General features: G+C 35.9%; 1 protein-coding gene across 1 annotated transcript in view; it reads right to left on the bottom strand.

Annotated features, from left to right (window-relative positions):
• The window catches only part of LOC125676480 (uncharacterized), an 81,749-nt gene that overhangs the window by 49,044 nt on the left and 10,249 nt on the right, over nt 1-22,456 (bottom strand). The window contains 5 exon segments of the mRNA XM_056160911.1: nt 1-314; nt 552-733; nt 5,038-6,649; nt 9,964-10,149; nt 15,670-15,785. The exon segment at nt 1-314 is cut by the window's left edge and continues 179 nt beyond it. Coding sequence (XP_056016886.1) covers nt 1-314; nt 552-733; nt 5,038-6,649; nt 9,964-10,149; nt 15,670-15,785 — 2,410 coding nt within the window.

The following is a 22,456-nucleotide window of genomic DNA, read 5'->3' as shown; positions in this document are numbered from 1 at the left end:
ACTTGTTCCTTTTCTGGACATTCTCTAAACACATAGTTGAAGTTTATCCTTGTTCGTCGCAAATTAAAAATTGGGTCCTTCTTGGTGGAGTCACTTTGAAGGGGCAACTGGGGAGGTGGTGAATTATCACTATCATCATCATCAGAAGAATAATAATCATCATCTGAAGATGAAGCTGCAGAAACCTTCGCTCCAGTAAAAGCACCTGCTCTGAGCATGGTCTGTAGTTCATCATACGTGTAGACAAATTTTGTTGTTTCTTTCTTGCTTCTTCTCTTCTTTCGAGTCCCCTCAAACTTTCCACTCTCAAAGTCCTGTATGATATAATAGTTATATATGTTTGTGTGATTTCTCCAGTACATTTAAAATCACGCAAAACTACCTTGTCCTGTTGTTGCAAGGCATAGTGGAAAAAAGTGCAAATTATTTTTTTATGGTCAAGAAACCTATAAAATGACTGAAACTGGGATTGACACAAAGCTCAAATTTTTCACATCAATGAATACCATTCCATACCATAAGACAAACCCTGTGTCTGCCAATAGTCATACCTTATAGAACTGGACAGCTTTGGCTATTTTCTTAGTTTCTCTGACTTGTGTTAATGCCCACATATGATTGTCCTTCATCAGCTGGTATTCTGGATGGTTCATGGGCAGACCTCCGAGTTTTGTCAAGTGCATTGCATGCTCATAGTCAGAAATGGCCTCATATAGCTTGTTAATGGGTTCATCTAGATATATGTCAAAAAAAGTATTTAAAATAAATGTCTGCTTTCCTGTTTACTACATCATAATACAGGTCTTATGGTATTAGTATTCATAATTTTGCACTTAAAACTTTAGTACATGTATTTCAAAAATACACTGAATATTAAATGGAAGCCAATGTAATAGTCAACTATGCATTCAATCATGCTCATGCACTTTGCAAGGAGTTTACTCTATTCCTGCAACTCAGTGAAATGCAAACTGTGTAATCATGCAAATATACATGTATTTGTAGAGAAGTATCAGTATATAGATTCTGGGTAACAGCTGGATCAATGCTGAAAATACATATACATAATAGTAGAAACTAATCATATACAGGAAGATCTGCAAAACTTTTCTGAATCAAGTTAGAATTATGAATTGGCTTTTCACTATTCAGGTATTTAAACCATGAAATATGAAGAGGATGTCCATGGAGAATCAGGCAGAGATTAGCACATAAAATTTCTGAGATGGGCAAACTTTAGAATTGCATGCACTCATGGGTGTATAAAAATAATATTGATCTTTAAACTCTCTTAATATAGTGGCTGTAATATTCCATGAAAGTAGCATTAAAAGCCAATATAAAGGACTAATAACTCATATCCACCAGAAACGTTATAATGTTAACAACAGGCTCATGGGCCACATCGCTCACCTGAGTCACCTTGGCAAATATTTAAAGATTTTCCCAACATATTTGCATGTAAACTTTGGTCCTTATTGTGGCCCCCATCCTACCCCCAGGGGCCATGATTTTTACGAACTCGAATCTGTACTACATCAGGAAGCTTTCATGTAAATATGAACTTTTTTGACACTGTGGTTCTTAAAACAAAGGTTCTTAAAGATTTTCTCTATACATTTGTAAAAGTTTGATCCCCTATAGTGTCCTCACCCTACCCCAGGGGGGATGGTTTTAAAACAAACTTGAATCTGCACTAAGTCAGGAAGCTTTCATGTAAATGTAAACTTTTCTGGCTCGGTGGTTCTTGAGTATCAGATTTTTAAAGATTTCCCTTTCATGATTTGTACCAAGTTTGGTTGAAATTGGTCCATTAGTTCTGGATGATTTTCCTATATATCAGCATGTAAAACTTTGATCCCCTATTGTGGCCCCATCCTATCCCCGGGGGTCATGACTTTAACAAACCTAACTCTTCACTATGTCAAGAAGCTTTCATGTAAATTTGTGAGCTTTTCTTGCTTAATGGTTCTTGAGAAGAAGATTTTTAAATGACCCCTTCCTATTTTTGCATTTTTGTGAGTGAGCACTTTGAAGGCGGCATGGTCTTTCAACCCAAGGATGATTTGTACCAAGTTTGGTTGAAATTGACCCAGTGATTCTGGAGAAGAAGTCGAAAATATGAAAACTTTATAAATGGACAGATGGACAGGCAAACGACGGGTAATGGGTGATCAGAAAAGCTCACTTGAGCTCTCAGTTAAGGTGAGCTAAAATTGGAGAAGAGCTACATCATTGTACTAAATTTGTAAGAATATCTCTAGGTAAATTCAACTCTATATTACTACCAATATATTTGTGACAAGAGATTATCATTTCTTTTGCTGAAATGCAGAGTTATCAAACATAATTTATGAATCAAAAATGGCAGGCCCTGACGTGTAATGTTAGTAATGTATCACCTAGTGGGCAGTTGCTGATTTTTTAGGAACAGATGATTAACTATCCAGGAAGACAGGAGAAATGCAGAGTAATCAAACAAAACTTATGAATAAAACATTAATACCTCACTGATACATGTGTATGAATCAGATGTATTTCATAAACACTAACATTAATACCTCACTGATACATGTATATGAACAAGAGGTATTGTGAGCAATGCTCACTAAGAATACCCCCCGCTTACCCCCAATCTCCCAAAGGGTGTTGTTAATAGGCATAAATTACCTCTTTCCTGAGTGTAAAAATATAGTATGCATTTGTAGAAGAAAATGGAAGATATAGTCCGAACACAAATCCATGGTATAAACCTATAATTTTGACCTTGAGATCAAAGGTCAAGGTCATAAAGAGGTCATGAATGCACATGACACATAGTCTCATGGTGACACACCCATGTCTTATGGTATGACTATGTCAAAACCCTATAATCAATTTTGACCTTGAGGTCAAAGTTCAAGGTCATGTAGAGGTAATGAAGGTACCTGACACATCGTCTCATGGTGATACACTCATGTGTCAAATATGGCATGCCTATCTCAAAGAACAAAGAAGTCATGGCCCTGACAATCCATTGTAAAAACGTTTAATTTTGACCTTGAGGTCAAGGTCATATGGACGTCATGAAGGTACATGACACATCGTCTCATGGTGATACACTCATGTGTCAAATATGGTATGCCTATGTCAAAGAACAAAGAAGTTATGGCCCTGACATGAATCCATTGTAAAAATGTTTAATTTTGACCTTGAAGTCAAGGTCATATGGAGGTCATGAAGGTACATGACACATCGTCTCATGGTGATACACTCATGTGTCAAATATGGTATGCCTATGTCAAAGAACAAAGAAGTTATGGCCCGGACACGAATCCATTGTAAAAAACCTTTAATTTTGACCTTGAAGTCAAGGTCATATGGAGGTCATGAAGGTACATGACACATCGTCTCATGGTGATACACTCATGTGTCAAATATGGTATGCCTATGTCAAAGAACAAAGAAGTTATGGCCCGGACACGAATCCATTGTAAACAAGAGCAACGCCAATGTGGCATAATACGCCCGTAGATTTTGCTCAAGGAAAACATATTTTAGTGGGATTCATATTTTAGTGAAGTTAGCACTGTCCTCTGTGAGCTAATTCATTATTATGCTTGTAGAAATGGATATCAAGATATAAAGAGGAATAGCCTTAGAATGCGCTACTTCATAAATATGTTAATATACCACACACCTTTGCTTGAAACAGTATAACTTGGAAGTTCACAAACACCAAATTATCAAGTGAAGCATGCCATCTAACAGTCTTGACCTTTTAAACTTGAAAAAGAAAAGTATTGGCATTCCTAGCCACAACAGTTTTGTTTGTATCCTGCTACAACCACCTTGACCTTTGACCTTGAGAAACAATAGGCTTCCTCCACTTGGAATAAGGTATATGCGTATTAAATTTGACACTCCTAGCCCCAACGGTTCGGTCTGTATACCTACAAGGTTTTCCTACTAAGTAAATCTATGACCTTGACCTTTGACCTTGAAAAAAATAGGCATCTTCCTCTCATCATGGTGATCAAATATACCAAGTTATAATATCCAGGAGCTTACAGTTCGGTTTGTATCCTGCCCACAAGGTTTTCCTAAAAAATGATACTACGACCTTGACCTTGAAAAATAATAGGTACCTTCCTCTCATCATGATGATCAAATATACCAAGTTATAATATCCTGGAGCTTACGGTTTGGTTTGTATCCTGCCCACAAGGTTTTCCTTAAGTGATACTACGACCTTGACCTTTGATCTTGAAAAACAATAGGCATCTTCCTCTCATCATGGTGATCAAATATACCAAGTTATAATATCCTGGAGCTTACGGTTCGGTTTGTATCCTGCCCACAAGGTTTTCCTAATAAGTGATACTACGACCTTGACCTTTGACCTTGAAAAACAATAGGCATCTTCCTCTCATCATGGTGATCAAATGTACCAAGTTGTAAAGTCCTAGGGCTTATGGTTCAGTCTGTATCCTGCCCACAAGGTCCGGACAGACAGACGGACAGAGCCATACCATAATACGTCCCGTCTTCGACGGGCATATAAAAACCTTTAATTTTGACCTTAAGGTCAAGGGTGAAGGTCATATAGAGGTCATGAAGGTACCCGACACATCATCTAATGGTGATCCACCTGTGTGCCAAATATGGTATGCCTATGTCAAAGAACAAAGAAGTTATGGCCCGGACACGAATCTGGAGACGGACGGACGGACAGACAGACAGAGTGATTCCTATATACCCCCCAGAACTTCGTTCGGGGGGTATAATAAGATCTAATTTATAAACACTAACATTAATACCCCACTTAGACATGTGTATGATTCATGTATAAAGAGGAAACCCACTATCTTTCTCTCTCCATGTATACAGCACCACTAACTTCTACTCATTAGGGCTACTAAGAATCTGTGTAATTACATGAAGTACTCATTAGTTTTTTTAAAATGTTGACGAGTACCTTTTAAATCTGCTCTTACAATGACTTTGAATGTGTATTTACAATACAAAAGAATTGAAATATTTTTTGTAAATTCTTACATTTGTCTCCTAATTTGTTCTGAAAGTAGTCCCAGTACATATAGATGGCCCTTTCTATCCGAACAGTGGCCACATCGTGTACTGTTAGGGTTATTAGTTCATGAGGAGGTGACATCACAAGTTTCCTCAACTCATACGCTTTTACAATGTTGTCCTCAGCCAGCCCCATCTGTCTCAACTTCATTTCGACAAAAGCAAGTGATCGCTGGACTTCTGCAAAGCTGTCAAACTTTTCCATCTTGAAATGAATGAACAATCTGATTGCTTGTTGATAATAGTTTTCTGCATCTCTAAAGCACTTTTTAGCCCAGACTTTTTCAGCTCTTTTTTCCAGCTCAAGGCCCTCTCTGTACAAACATTTTCCAATATTGTGAATGTATAATGGGATATCTATGTTGCTAAAGTTGGTGGATACGCTATGTGCATAGAGAAACGCCTTTAAATGATTGTATTTTGATTGTTGAAGACTTGGTGGGGTCAAATTTGCATACACTTTCCCCAAAGAATTGTAAACCAATGCCAAATCTATCTTGTATTTGTTTCTAACAGCTTTTTCAAGTTTTTTTCCCCATAGTTGTTTAACTTCTTCAAAATAATACTGCGCCTCAACATATTTTCGGTCTTTGAGACATAGCTTCCCAGCAAAATAAAAGACAGCCCCTGCAACTTCAACATATGGCTCCAGATTACCAGTGGTAGGAGAAATGCTTGGTAGTGTTTCATTCAATATACAATTCAAAATGTTCTCTGCTATTTCATTTCTGTCACTCTCAAAAAATTTTCTTCCCAGAAATACTTGCCATAATGCAGTTTCCAAAAAATCCCCTCTCATCTTTGAGTGTTCAATGAATTTGCCCAAGAGTTTAAACTTTATATAATCTTCAAGAAACAGATCTGCTACTTCTGAAATTCGTTTGCAAGTCAGAATTGACCTTGAACTCTTCTTCGATTTCAGCAAATCAGGGTGGATCTTCTGGATCAAATCATAATATGTCTTCAGGTGAAACTTGAAATCTTTCAATTCTTTCCAAGCTTTGACACAATTTTTCTCGAATTTCTCAAAAATTTTACTGTTTTTCTTCTCTACATAATCAATGAATAAACATTTGGCCTCATTAACTGGTGCTTCAAACACTTCATGTTTAGCAATTTGGCAGAGAAACTCACAAACTAGTGGATGTAATGAAAATCTCACTTTCTTCGAGGCTGTATCAATGTCTTCTGTCTCCTCCCTACTCAAATCATCCACCTCAACAAAATGACGGCTCTTCAAATAAATCATATTTACATTCGTTTCTAACATTATTGGATGGTCATCATCCATACTCTTCTCACCCAACACATATGCTGCAGTTTGCAGATCGAATTTAGCTGTTCCCAATACGTGCAACTTTACTAGCAGGTCTTGCTTGCTCTTGTCCAAGGTTTCGAATGTCTGGGTAAGACATTTGCTCTCCATTTGTAGGCCAGGGAAATCCTTTTCCAGTTTTTTGGCCAGCATTTCAGCATTAACCATGCCACTTCTGATGGCAGCCCCAACAGATTTGATGGCCAATGGACTTCCCCCACACAATTCCACAATCTTCTGGCAGACTTCATTGTCTGGTGGAGGCTGAAACATTGAACTGGATGTGGGGAAAGGTGAACTTTATACTTATTTTCCTCTTTACAAATGTTAAAGAAAGTAATCAGGTTTTTGCACCCGTGTAAATTTTATACAAAAATTAGTTTTGGCATAATTGGCAGTACTTTTTTTAATATATTTTTTAATAACTTTATATACTTTAAAGTTATAACTTTATATACCTTTTTTCTTATATAAATTTTTTTTAATTTTAATCATGCCCTCGATCCTCACTCATAGGTAGTGACTGTTCCATCATCAGGCATCCTTAAGATATGACCTTACGTGTCCCAATGGGCATTGGCTACCATGCCCTCAACATCATGCATAAGTCAATATTTGTGGCATTTCACCTACAGCTGGTGACATTTCTAAGTATTTACATTTCCTATGTGTAAATCTCTGATATTTTTACTAATTGTAATGATAGCCATTTCCTCATGACTGTGCTGCAGTTGTAAACAATGCTCATAAAAATCTTGATATATAGACTACAGTAAAACATGCTTAGAGCAAGTGCTGGGAATGAACAATTTTAATTGATTGATTGACTGAATATTGCTTAACGTCCCTCTCGAGAATATTTCACTCATATGGAGACGTCACCAATGCCGGTGAAGGGTTGCAAAATTTAAGCCTATGTTCAGCGTTTACGGCCTTTGAGCAGGGAGGGATCTTTATCGTGCCACACCTGCTGTGACAAAGGACCTCAGTTTTTGCGGTCTCATCCGAAGGACAGTCCCATTTGGTCGTCTCTTACGACAAGCAAGAGGTACCTGCTCAAAGGCTGTAAGTGCCATGACCTTGACGCATGAGTGAAAAATTCTCGAGAGGGACTTTAAACAATATACAATAAAACTACAGGGAATGAAAATCCCTTTGCTGTAAATGTAAATTCATTATAAGTGTATTAACTGTAACTGTGTTTTACTGTTTTCTATTTTAATGGCTGGGAATTATGACGGAACAAAATATAAATTGAAGTTTGAATATACATGAAGATATGAACTGCAATGCTTCACACAAGCATACTTTTCATGAAGCGCTTCATCAAATATGTCAGCGTAAAGCCTCACCAAGTATTCTGGCGTGAAGTGTTGCAGTTCATACCTCATGTATTTTCAACAAGAGGCCCATGGGCCACATCGCTCACCTGAGTCACCTTGGCTCATATTTATAGATTTTTCCTATATTCACATGTAAAACTTGGATCCCTATTGTGGCCCCAACCTACTCCCGGGGGCCATGATTTTTTCAAAATTGGAATGTGGACTATGTCAGGAAGCTTTCATGTGAATGTTAACTTTTCTGGCCCAGTGATTTTTCAGAAGAATTTTTTTAATGATTTTCCCTATATATGTGTATGTAAAACTTTGATCCCCTATTGTCGCCTCATCTTACCCCCGGGGGCCATGATTTTCCTAAACTTGAATCTGCAGTATGTCAGAAAGCTTTCATGTAAATTTCAACTTTCCTGGCCAAATAGTTTTTGAGAAGAAGATTTTTAAAGATTTTCCCTATATATTTGTATGTAAAACTTTGATCCCCTATATGTGGCCCCATCCTATCCTTGGGGGCCATGATTTGTACAAACTTCAACTATGTTAGGAAACTTGCATGTAAATTTCCACTTTCTTGGCCCAGTAGTTTTTGAGAAGAAGATTTTTAAAGATTTTCCCTATATATTTCTACATGTAGTTGTAAAACTTTGATCCCCCCTTGTGGCCCCATCCTGCCCCCGTGTGCCATGATGTTTACAAATTTGAATTTGCACTATGTTAGGAAGCTTTCATGCAAATTTCCACTTTCCTGGCCCAGTACCGTATATACTCGCCTATAAGTCGGTTTTTTGGGAGTCAATTTTTGGTCCAAAACTCCATGTCCGACTTATAGGTGCATCCTAAGAAGATTGGTATTTTTCTGGGCGGCGTAATGTAGTGTTTTTTAAATAACTCCGATGATTATCATGGACTACCACACAAATGATTATTGTTCACAAATATTTAGACATATTGTATCGTTTATGTATTTTAAAATCATGTATAAAGTTCAAGTATTTATATATTATTATCTATAGTTTAAAATTATTTACATACCGGTAACTCATACTTTCAATTCAACTAATCTATCGTTTATCGGTAAAATTGAATTACGAACCCGATTTAATATTGAAATATTCATATGTATACCGGCTGAAATATATTTCATAAAAGATCGAATATTGTTAACAGATAATTTAGATCATCATTCTTGACTCATAAAAACTCTATTGTTGATACAAGGAATTATACTGGAATCCCACAATAACAGTAAGTAAACACCATGTCAGGTACTGGTCATTAGGAGACCATAATTGCTTAGATAAACAAGGGATCATGGTCCATAATAGATCAAGGGATGTGTTTAAACCCCAAATGGATATGGCTTGGATATTGAGCACCTCATAATTATTAATTTCTCAAAATATTTTTTGAAACATAGGTAAAAACACTAGAGCATTGACTTGAAATTGTCAACCTATTCTGACAAAAATTTGTACCGACTTATAAGCGGGTCAATGACAAATTCCTACAAAATAACCTTAAAAAATACAACCGACTTATAGGCGGACCGACTTATAGGCGAGTATATACGGTAGTTTTTGAGAAGATTTTTAAAGATTTTCCATTTATATTTGTATACAAAACTTTGATACCCCCTTGTGGCCCCATCCTACCCCCGGGGGCCATGATTTTAACAAACTTAAATCTGCACTATGTCAGGAAGCTTTCATGTAAATATCAGCTTTTCTGGCTCAGTGGTTCTTGAGAAGAACTTTTTTTAAAGATTTTCCCTGTATATTTGTATGTAAAATTTTGATCCCCTATTGAAGCCCCATCATACCCCCGGGGGCCATGATTTTAATAAACTTGAATCTGCACTATGTCAGGAAGCTTTCATGTAAATTTCAGCTCTTCTGGCCCAGTGGTTCTTGAGAAGAAGATTTTTAAATGACTCCAACCTATTTTTGCATTTTTGTGATTATCTTTCCTTTGAAAGGGACATAGCCCTTCATTTGAACTAACTTGAAAGCCCTTCACCCAAGGATGCTTTTGGCCAAGTTTGGTTGAAATTGGCCCAGTGGTTCTGGAGAAGAAGTCGAAAATGTAAAAAGTTTACAAACAGATGGACAGACGACGGACAACATGCTACCAGAAAAATTCACTTCACCTTTCAGCTCAGGCGAGCTAAAAATGAAATTTATTTCTTAAATGAGTGAAAATGTTAATAATGGATCATCGAACAACATAAAAAAAACTTACAGTAAATGGTCTGCTGCAGCAGGCTTTGAACAGGTGAACCCCATCTTGCTGACTCAGTCTTTGTAGTTCTAGTTCAAACAATTTACTGCCAAATCTCTCAATGTTTCTAGAGATTTTTTTGTTTAACGTTGTATTTAATTCCTCCTCAAGGACCAGTTTTTGTCTCACAGTGAGCAAAATTCGAACCTGCGGGTGTAAGGAAATAATACAGAATTAATGAATGGGTGTGAAGGCAATAGTCATGTTTCATCTCTAAAGACACAGAATCCACGCCTCAGATTAAATCACTTTCCTTGTATCCCTCCCTACATCTTCAAGCATCAAAACAAGGCTTACCTGAATACACATACCAACTGCATACCAATATAAAACAGGGCTTATCTGAATACACATACCAACTGCATACCAATATAAAACAGGGCTTATCTGAATACACATACCGACTGCATACCAATACAAAACAGGGCTTATCTGAATACACATACCGACTGCATACCAATATAAAACAGGACTTACCTGAATACACATACCGACTGCATACCAATACAAAACAGGGCTTATCTGAATACACATACCAACTGCATACCAATACAAAACAGGGCTTATCTGAATACACATACCGACTGCATACCAATATAAAACAGGACTTACCTGAATACACATACCGACTGCATACCAATACAAAACAGGGCTTACCTGAATACACATACCGACTGCATACCAATACAAAACAGGGCTTACCTGAATACACATACCGACTGCATACCAATACAAAACAGGGCTTACCTGAATACACATACCGACTGCATACCAATACAAAACAGGGCTTACCTGAATACACATACCGACTGCATACCAATACAAAACAGGGCTTATCTGAATACACATACCAACTGCATACCAATACAAAACAGGGCTTATCTGAATACACATACCGACTGCATACCAATATAAAACAGGACTTACCTGAATACACATACCGACTGCATACCAATACAAAACAGGGCTTACCTGAATACACATACCGACTGCATACCAATACAAAACAGGGCTTACCTGAATACACATACCGACTGCATACCAATACAAAACAGGGCTTACCTGAATACACATACCGACTGCATACCAATACAAAACAGGGCTTACCTGAATACACATACCGACTGCATACCAATACAAAACAGGGCTTACCTGAATACACATACCGACTGCATACCAATACAAAACAGGGCTTACCTGAATACACATACCGACTGCATACCAATACAAAATGTACTGTCAATTTATTTAACATGAATATTGAAACAATGCTGGCACTCTCTAACTAAATCTAAACACAGAGTACAGTGTACCATGTTTGTAAACATTATTCAGTTAAATATTTTTAAATCCTTACTAACAATTTTTAATTTTAAATACTGAATTGAGCGTAGGGGTCATTTTGAATGCTTGACTTGCATCATGATAAATACACAATCACCATCTACATTGTAAATTGATCCATCAATAAATATTGACTACTATTTAATAGATGCATTTTAGATCAAATAAACTAATCTAATATAATAGTAAAACACACTCGGAACAAACAAAATTCATTTGAGTAGCTTCTTTAATTCTAACTTCTGATTTCTACAATAGAGATTTTATTCAAATTTTGATATAAGGTAAAACATGCATTAAAGAGTTAAAATCAATGAGAAAAAAACAAATGAAAATTGTGTTTGAATTTTAGCGGGGGGGGGGGGGGGGGGGGGGGGGGGGGGGGGGAAGGGAAGCACGTTTAAAAAGTTGGTTATGAAGTAGTTGTAATTGCAAAGGAAATATAGGGAAATTTCCAATGTGCAATATAAAAGTTAAAAAAATCTACAATAGAGTTTTAATCCAAATTAAACAATGATTTTAAAAAGACAATAAGCTTACTAATTGTAAGGAAAAAAGTATGGGTCTTCGGCAATTCTTTTTAAGGGGAGCATGTCAAAGGACGATTTTTGGCCAGTTTTCAAGGAAAATGTCATTACATAAGAAATGGATAGGTTTTCTACTTGTAGTTTCATACTTTTTCTTTATACTAAATAATCATATGGATTAAGAAAAAGTTCACCAATCATATGTAAACACTGAGTCATTGCATAATATTCCAGGGGTGGTGTCAAAATATGTAATGTATGAACTGTCACAAATTCAATAAATCCGATATAGAGCTCAGTATGCAGCTTAAGACAACGGATTTGTATATAGTGTATATGTAATGTGCATATTTTGTTTTCATTTTCATAATCTTTAACCTTTCTGAATAAATTTAAAAAGTTCAAATGTTTGAATAAAAGCATACATATTTTATATTGATAAGAGACCAAGTACATGATTTATCAGACAGTTTCAAGATAGGATCTAACATGTACTTCAATTGTCATCATCATTTATAAGATTTTTTCTGATGAACACTCTCAGACACAAAATGGACTTTTATTCCCTAAAACATTTTTATAAGTTAATTAAGCTTAAGAGTAGTATAAATTTATTTTGATAAAGGAATTCTGACATTTCTTGTACTTGTATTGAATGTAAATGCATATACATGTACATGTTTATGTAATACATGGTACTATGACATGTTGATTGGCAATTGCAATCTTAGACATGAGTAACTAAAGCATTATTCTACCTGAATGTATTTTTCTCTAATCAAAAGATGACGATAAGCCGACCATTTTCACCAAAATATATGTATCTCTGCCGTGTGATCAGTTCTGTGCTACATGTAAGATCTGCGCTAGGGTGATAGTCTTCAAACTATTCAACGGCAGCATCGATTTTCCGCGCAATTTGGCATTGTGACATCAAATACAAAGCCCAGCGGCGTATTCAACGTCACAACTATAGCAGCTGTTCCCAACATTATGACGGGACGATTTGCTTTGTTGTCGGAAGAGGAATTATTCTGCTTTGGTATAATAAAATATCTATCCAATGGGTAGGGGCGATAGTGTGTTTATTGTCAGCCGAGAGAGAAACTACTCCGGCCCTGCCTCTGTTCTTAGATTGTTGTTGATTGATACGGTTTAAGTCATTTTTTCTGTGTCGTTTTAATGGATGGTCGAAAGATTTCAAAATATAATTCTACTCTTTTCCGCAGTTGGTTGTAAATAGAAATTATCGTCAGTTTTTGAATAATACGCTTCTGGTGCATGCCATAAATCGTTAATTGTTTATAGAGTAATACAGTAATTACTAAAAAATAAGAATATTCATGATATAAACTATATTCAGAAGTAAAATTTTAATAACAAAAGAGTCTATTTTTTTTTTTTTTACTTCGTTGTGCATACCTATGAAAGTTTGATTCATGGCATATGCGCGGGAGGTTGTAAAAATACGGACAATTACGGAATCCCAGAAATTACACATAAAACATGAAAGAATCACGGACAGATTTTTTAAAGTCACGGATTCACAGATATAAAAGTTACGGAAATTCTATAAATCGACTTTATTGAAAAATTCATATAAAATATGGATTAAAACAAGATGTATTACTTGTATAATGAAAGAAATAAAGTCTCAAGTTCAGTTCGTAAATTTCGCATGTTCATAATGTGATGAAACAATGCCAGCGACGTCACAATGCACGGAGACTGTAAATAGCGATGTGCGCGGCTTTCTGTGCAGAAGTGCAAAATTTCAAATTAGGTCTGTCGTCCTTAAAATGTAAGTTATGAAAATGCTTTTAATTAAATTCTTTTCATGTAAATATTTTTATGTTCATGACTCCGCCTCATAAGACTATTGCATGGGGTGGATATTTAATTCTTGTGTAGGTAGCCAATGACTAAATCATAGTGAATTTCATTTAAAAAATTGAAATACACTTTTTAGGAAGCCCTAAAAATCTTTCAATGGGTATATTGTGAACTTACCTGTTTGTATGTCTGAATAAACACAACTTTTCTATAGTTCTTTCCTAAATGTTTTTAGTTTTGACTGTAACCATCTCATTTACTGATGAAAGGCACTTATACATCACATATACTAATCTGATCAGAGGGTGTTTCCACTGTTTTGTGTATATTAATTAATTAATTCTCTGCAATCAATGTTAATTTCTATATAACATTGTGTATATTAATGAATTAATTCTCTGCAATCAATGTTATATAGAAATATAACATTGATTGCAGAGAATTAATTCATTAATATGCACAAAACAGTGGAAACACCCTCTGATCAGATTAGTATATGTGATGTATAAGTGCCTTTCATCAGTAAATGAGATGGTCACAGTCAAAACTAAAAAAGGGTAGAATTACTTAGCAAAAGAATTAATGGTCCCGTGGGGATCCGGGTTAGAATAGGTCCTCAGTACCCCTTGCTTGTCGTAAGAGGTGACTAAATGGGGTGGTCCTTCGAATGAGACCGCAAAATCCGAGGTCCCATGTGACAGCAGGTATGACATGATAAAGATCCCTCCCTGCTCAAAGGCAGTAAGCGCTGAGCATAGGCCTAAATTTTGCAGTCCTTCACCGGCAATGGTGATGTCTCCATATGAGCGAAATATTCTCGAGAGGGACTTTAAACAATATACCATCAATCAATCACTTCTGCAATGTCATACAGTGCTTTCCAAGGTCTTATGGTACTTACTGGACATTTGGTCCAGTAATGGTTGAGATATTACTGGACCAAATCACATTTTACCAGACCAAAATTTTATAGGCAAATTAATCCCCTATTGTGGCCCCATCCTACCCTTGGGGACCAAGGTTTTGACAAACTTGCACTATATCAGCAAGCTTAAGATTTCATGTAAATTTGAACTTTCTGGCCCAGTGGTTCTTGAGAAGATTTTTAAAGATGTTTCCTATATATTCCCCTGTAAACCTTTGATCCCCTATTGTCGTCCTACCCTACTCCCGGGGGCCATGATTTTCACAAAATGTCCGGAAGCTTTCATGTAAATTTGAACATTCTGGTCCAGAATGGCATCGGCGACGTACTTTATTAGCCCTAGCATTTCACTTCTGATTCATCAGTGGAGTAAACTTTTCCAACCCGTGTTCAACACCAGTGTTAAGAAATACACATTTTTTTAAACTCGAGCAAATCATGTAACTCAAATGCAAATAGTTCAATCAAACATGCCCATGCTGTTCAAGTACTTCTTGATCAGAGTATAGTTTAAACGCTTTATTTACCTGTTATTTATTACTTAATTCAAACGCTTCAAAGACGTCTGTAGTTTCACGGGATATTGCTCAATTGTATTATCACCCTCTCGGGGGAATTGAAGATGACTGCAAGATTGATAAATATTTGAGTTAAACGTAAACACGTTTTCTGTTTGCAATGACTAAAAAACAGAATAAATTTTGGAACATGCTGCTAAAAGTTGAACATTTATCTAATCATGTATTTCATTGGGAAAAAAATTATCGGACACTTGGTCCGGCCAACAACTGATATTGATCGGACCAAAACAAAAATTACCAAACATTTCCCAATGTCTGACGGACCTTCCGAATCACTGGTCATACTCATTTGCTGTAACCTTGCTGTGAAGATATGAATCCAAATTGCAGATTATAGACATCAAGGTCACAGAAAGGATTTGGTCATCTACCTTTGAATGTGCCCAGATAAAGTGTGGGTGGTGGTGGGTTAAGCTTATTTTGACAATTTGAAGTAAATGTAGCAAATTTTTGATACCTCTGTGTCCAAGACTCTGATATCTGAAGTGAATTTATCCAAAAAGCGAAGCAGCTCAGCTTTCGCCTTACGACTCTTCATCATGTCGTCCAGGTTATCCATGAAGAAAATAGTCCCTATAATTACCAGGCATAGTCATCAAGTATGTGTTCACAAAGTACTGACAAAATAGTCCCTATAATTATCAGGCATAGTCACCAAGTATGTGTTCACAAAGTACTGACAAAATAGTCCCTATAATTATCAGGCATAGTCACAAAGTATGTATTCACAAAATACTAACAAAATAGTCCCTATAATTATCAGGTATATTCACCAAGTACATGTATGTATTCACAAAGTACTGACAAAATAGTCCCTATAATTATCAGGCATAGTCATCAAGTATGTATTCACAAAGTACTGACAAAATAGTCTCTATAATTATCAGGCATAGTCAGCAAGCATGTATTCACAAAGTACTGATATTTCTATTCTTGAACAAGATATGTTTGTGAAACACAAATGCCCCCGATAATGGCCAATTCCAAAGATGGCCAAGGTCACAAGGGCAAATATCTTGGTACCAGTAGAAAGATCTTGTCAAAAGAAATGCTCATGTACAATATGAAAGCTCTAATATTTACCATTTAGAAGTTATGGCCAATGTAAAAAAAAAACTTAAAAGTAGGTCAAATGTCAAGGTCAAAAGGTTCAATACCAACAGAAAGGTCTTGTAACAAGGAATACTCATGTGAAATATCAAAGCTCTATCTCTTACTGTTCAAAAGTTATTAGCAAGGTTAAAGTTTTCAAAAAGTAGGTCAAATTTCAAGGTCAACGTCACAAGGTAAAAAATGTTGGTACCCACGGAAAGGTCTTGTCACAAGGAATACTCATGTAAAATATCAAAGCTCTATCACTTACTGTTCAAAAGTTATTAGCAAGGTTAAAGTTTTCAAAAAGTAGGTCAAACTCCATTGTCAATGTCACAGGGTCAAAAATGTTGGTACCTACGGAAAGGTCTTGTCACAAGGAATACTCATGTGAAATATCAAAGCTCTATCACTTATTTTCAAAAGTTATTAGCAAGGTTAAAGTTTTCAAAAAGTAGATTAAACTCAAAGGTCAAGGTCACGGGGTCAAAAATGTTGGTACCCACGGAAAGGTCTTGTCACAAGGAAAACTCATGTGAAATATCAAAGCTCTATCACTTACTGTTCAAAAGTTATTAGCAAGGTTAAAGTTTCAGAATGACAGACAGGACAAAAACAATATGCCCCCCAATCTTCGATCTCGGGGGCATAAAAAGTTCAAGTGTAGCAACCTGAAAAGAAATTTACAAAGCTAACGCAACAAACCGGTTGCTCAGGAGACCACGTAATGTTTCTTTGACAATTTCATCTCGGTTCATGATACCATGTATTTCAGACTTCCTGTTAATCAATAAAACTTAATCCCAAAATTAAAATTCCTAGAAATATACTTTTTCATTATATGCTGATCACTAAATAGGCATGCTTTCTTCAGGGATTTACATTTAAAATATGAAGTTGATGATAAAGAAAAAACAACTGGAAAACATAAGGGACTGAAATTGTACTCATAAAGTATAAAACATGCTTAAGAATATTTTTGTGCTTAGACTCAATAGACTGATTTGCCTTTGGAAAATACAGTAAAATATAATTTACATTCACTTTCAGTGTAATTTGTTTAATTTCTATTGAAATCCATTGCTTGTCATTTGCAGCTATGATTTTGTTGTTGATTGTTTTGATGTTTTCCGCCACTCTCAACAATTTTTCAGTTATCTAGTGGCGCCCAGTTTTTATTGGTGGAAGAGAGAACCCAGATACAATGTACCTAGAAAGAGACCATCGACCTTCTGAAAGTAAACTTTCTCACTTAACGGTGCGAGTGGGATTCGAAACCGCACTTGACCAGAGGTGAGGGGCTGTGTGATTTTGAGCGCAAAGCTCTAACCACTCGGCCACGCAGCTATGAAGACAATGTCATGTAGTTTGTTTCAATCTTGTTATATCCGTTTTTTTAGTGCTGTCCATCCGCTTGTGGATAAATACATTCCGCGAACTCAGTGACCTATTTTAGTGTTTCTGTTTTTTTTTTAACCTTTTATTTGGATTTAGAATAATAAATAATACTAATACCTATATCATACGATGGTTTATTCTATGAGTTTAGAGTTTGTCCCGTCTGGACTAAATCCCTCTCCCATGGTTTAAATGTAAGAATCACTACAAAATATAGGGAAAAGTCAAGGTCAGGTGATTCTCAATTGTAACGTTTGAATAACTTCCAGCTCAATCAATATTCTACATACTCAAAAGTATTCATAATTTAAGAAATTACAGAAAAATATCAATGATAAAATGTCTTTCTTTTGTTTTTTTGAAATGGGAGATGAATTAATTTGTGACAAACATTACAGAAAATTCTGCATAACCCGCTTAGAGTCAAGTATTTTTCTGCAATGTCAGCAACCTTCATATTCTGTTTAACAAACCAAAAGAAAGCATATTATTTTGTATATAAAGAAAGTTTATTGAGATATTTGCTATTTTAATTTGTTTTTTTTCTTCCAATATATAATTAGTTAAATTTCCTAGTTTATAAATTACTATACAGTTTTCAGACTTTCAAGTTTCAGGAGTTTAATTCTTAATATGACAAAAAATACCAATTATCCTATCAATATAAAATACTACGAATGCCTTCTTTATAAATAACTCTAAAGCATGTATTGTTCATTGTCCAAATAATATTTCTGATTTAATATGAAAATGATTCTCGTGTAATTTTTCTTTTTGCTTCATACAAAAAATAATACACAAACTAAACACAATCTTAGCACACGCAACACAGGATTTTCCATCTGAGAAAAGATAAAAAATATCTCTTAACTTCTTTCATTTTTTGTAACCCATAATTTGATTGGTTGGGCAACCAAATTCATTATTAATAAAATAACTTAAATATGTAAAGCACTATGATATTAATGCTTTACATTTTAGTTTAAATTTTGTCGTTAAAAATGTACTTAAAGTCATTATACAGACCCTGAAGCATGCTACTACACCTCCAAAATGTTTCGTTTCGTTCAAACCATTCAGTGTTCCGTACAGACCGTTCACTGCAAAGCGTTCAGCGTTCCATGCAAATCGTTTCATGCAAAAATCGTTCTGTGCAGGATCAAGCCACACCCATAGAAACGTGCAGATCTTTCAAACAACACCCTTAGAAACGTACAAACCATTCAAGTAATTTCAGTATGGAATGTAGGACAGGTAAACATTGTTGGGAATTTGAGCAATTATTTCAAAATGTCTCTAAGATGGGCCTTCAACAGTGAAAATCTGCAAATAATCGAAAGAAAACAGTTTATTATAAAACCACCGGGCAGAAAAAAAAATCTGCACGATACCATTTTATCACCCTTGGTAGTTTCCAGCAAGTGCATGCAGAGACATGTATATCTCTGCCACCAGTAGTTGTTTTTTGTTGGTTTTTTTTTTTTTTTTTTTGTATATAGGAATAATTTATTGGTCTTGTTACATTTGTACAATCAAGTTTCTCTAAAAATATTTTCATCAAAACTGTTTATCAGAACTGTCTGCATATTGCAAAGACAGACCTGTGTATAACAATTACTTGTACATTCTACACAAATTCCAAGGTGCTTTTTTTTTTTTTTACCACAATAGAGGTAAGCTAATCCGGGTATCTGAAATTAAGATTTGTAAAGAAGGTGTGAAAATTGGTGGGGGCAATTGAAATACGACAAAAGAGGTGTTTATATCTTTTGTCTCTCAAAAATGAATGCAGTTTTCTATAGGTTTAAAATTGAGGCAAATGCAACAATCTAATTAAATTTGGAAGTTAGATCCACTCGCATATCTGTTGATCGTTACTGTAGTTAGTCATTATTTGTTTTATCTATTTATTTATATGTTTGATTTATTTCTCAATCTATTCCCATCATATTTTGATAGTTTCTTTTTGTTTTGTATTTTCCCTTCTTATCCAAGATGAAAGGTTCTTATCGACTGGCTAATACAATGTCAATAGATGCAACTCCCCCACCCCCCACCAAAGATTATGTCCCATTCTTACCTGACGAGAAGTTTTTAAAATCATTTCATCTGTTGTCATACACGTATGTAAAAATGTTTAGGTTTATTCAATATCTGTCTTTGAGAAGAGGCCTGGAATATGCAAATTGCACACGTGTTTTAATGGCACTCAGATTGAATGTACAAAAATAGCCAAACAGACACTACTTTTTCAATGTATTTACTAGAGCAATGAATAAATAAAGTTGAACAAGAGGTACTGTGAGCAATGCTCACTAAGAATACCCCCCGCTTACCCCAATCTCCCAAAGGGTGTTGGTAATAGGTATAAACTACCTCTTTTCTGAGTGTAAAAAAAGAAATGGCATGACAAACCGAACCATATTGCTACTTCAATATTCAGTGCGCTTGACCTTTGACCATTTGACCCCAAAATCGATAGGGAACATCTTCATCCCATGGGTAGTCCATATGTATGATATGGTGACTGTAGGTGGAAAGGATAACGCTTTAGAGCCCAGAAACCATATTGCTACTTTGATGTCCAGTGCGCTTGACCTTTTGACCCCAAAATCCATAGGGAACATCTTCATCCCATGGGTAGTCCATATGTATGACATGGTGACGGTAGGTGGAAAGGATAATGCTTTAGAGCCCGGAAACCATTGTGTCTACAGACGGACCGACGGACAACCCGATTCCAGTATACCCACCTCCCCACAACTTGTTGCGGGGGGTATAATAATCAATATTCCATGACAATAACAATTTATGCATCTTTTTCCTTTATTTCCAAAATTAAAAAATATTAATTTCCTTTTATTCCAACGTGTTCATAAGTTATTAAACTGTTCCTTGTTTAAACTAACCCTAGGATGAAACAAATAATGCAGAAAAAATCAAAGCATGCAGGTCCTGCCTATCGTTTCATGCAGACCGTTCACAACCCTCTCCCTGCCCAAAAATGCTTCAATCTTTCTTGACGAAAAGTTTTTTTAAATCACTTTTTCTGTTTTATCCGAAATAGGCGAGGACACCCTGGAGGTGGTAAACTCCTTTTGCTACCTAGGAGATATGTCAAGTTCGACCATCAGAGTCAAGACAGCTTGGGGAAAGTTCAGAGAAATTCTCCCAATCTTAACAACTTGAGCCATCCCAATTATCACCAGGGGTAAGGTCTATGATAGCTGTGTAAGAACTGTGATGTTGTATGGCAGTGAGTGTTGGGCCCTCACTCGCCCGACTCCAAAGAAATGACAGGGCTATGATTAGGTGGATATGCAATGTAAAGCCAGACCAGATCCAGAACATTAGGTCAGACACCCTTCTTGAAAAATTAGCCATCCCAAAACTTGATATACTAATAAGCGCAAACCGTCTTTGCTGGTTTGGGCATGTTGAAAGAAGCAAGGGGTCTATCAGCACTTGCAGAGACCTAAGACTGGAAAGCAAAAAGAAAGCCAGGCGCCCTAAGAAGACATGGAAAGAAACCATCAGGCAAGACTGTAAGCAGTGGCAAATGATCGTGATCACTGGAGACTTAGCATAAGGACAGCCAGACAACGTCGAACCCCTGACGAAGGGAACACAGACGATAAACTCCGATAGTGAGTGAGTGTTTTCATACACATAAAATGTATAGGTTTATTTAACATCTGTCTTTGGAAAGAGGCCTGGAATATACAAAATGCAAAATATTAATCTATTTTAACGACACTCAGAATGAATGTACAAAAATAGCCATGACCATTTCATATTCAGCTTCAATGAATTTAACAGAGCAATGAATCAATAAAATCTGATTAATCAATATTCTGTGATGATACGATTTTTGCATATTTTTCTTTTATTTCCAAAAAAATAAAAAAATTAATTTGTTTTCATTCAAACGTGTTCATAAGTCATTGATCTAATAAGTGAAAATGAAATTTACTGCATCGTACACGAGTAATCATTTTAAAATGAATCATTATCATTTTTTTCTCAACATTTTTTTTAATATCTAGAATACTGCCATTATATTGAGACTATTTGAATTAAATGATACCGAAAAAAATAAACAAAGCGTGCAAGGCGTGGTGCAAGCCACGCCTACAAAGTGGTCAACATTTCGTGCGGAGAGTTTCATGCAAACCGTTAACCGTTCCATGCAAATTGTTCAACGTTTCATGCAAACCGTTCCGTGCAAGAATCGTTTCGTAACATTCCGTGCAAGTGGTGTAGTAGTACGCTTCAGGGGCTGTAATTAGCAAAATATGTTATTGGCAAAGCAATCTGATTAAAACCAGATCCTGAGATCCGCTCACTTAGATCGCTACACTAGGATCTGACATAACCCCATAGGGGGTCATGTCCGCATGACCTTTCGCTTGGAATATTCATGAGAACTATCAGCCAGTCAGATTGCGCCATACAGACTATGATGACTATTTAGGCGGTTCCTGGCAATTCGTAAACAAATTGCTGTAATCTCTCTCCCACGAAGTTTATTCCACACTGTAAATTTGTATATTCTCGCATAACGAATTTTAAACATTCGCAATAATGCCTAATCTATTCCGTTCATTCAAACAACAAAACGTACGATATGAAATATACCCAAATTAAATTAATTGTGAATTCAGATTTATGTATGAATAGGGACGGGTACGAATTGAATAGTTTTCAAGATGGTTTACTTAAATAACGCGAGGAATATAACGCCAGTCGACGTA

Source organism: Ostrea edulis, chromosome 3 (genome assembly GCF_947568905.1).
Source record: "Ostrea edulis chromosome 3, xbOstEdul1.1, whole genome shotgun sequence".
Taxonomy (NCBI): Eukaryota; Metazoa; Mollusca; class Bivalvia; order Ostreida; family Ostreidae; genus Ostrea; species Ostrea edulis.
This window is presented reverse-complemented; position numbering and strand designations above follow the sequence as displayed.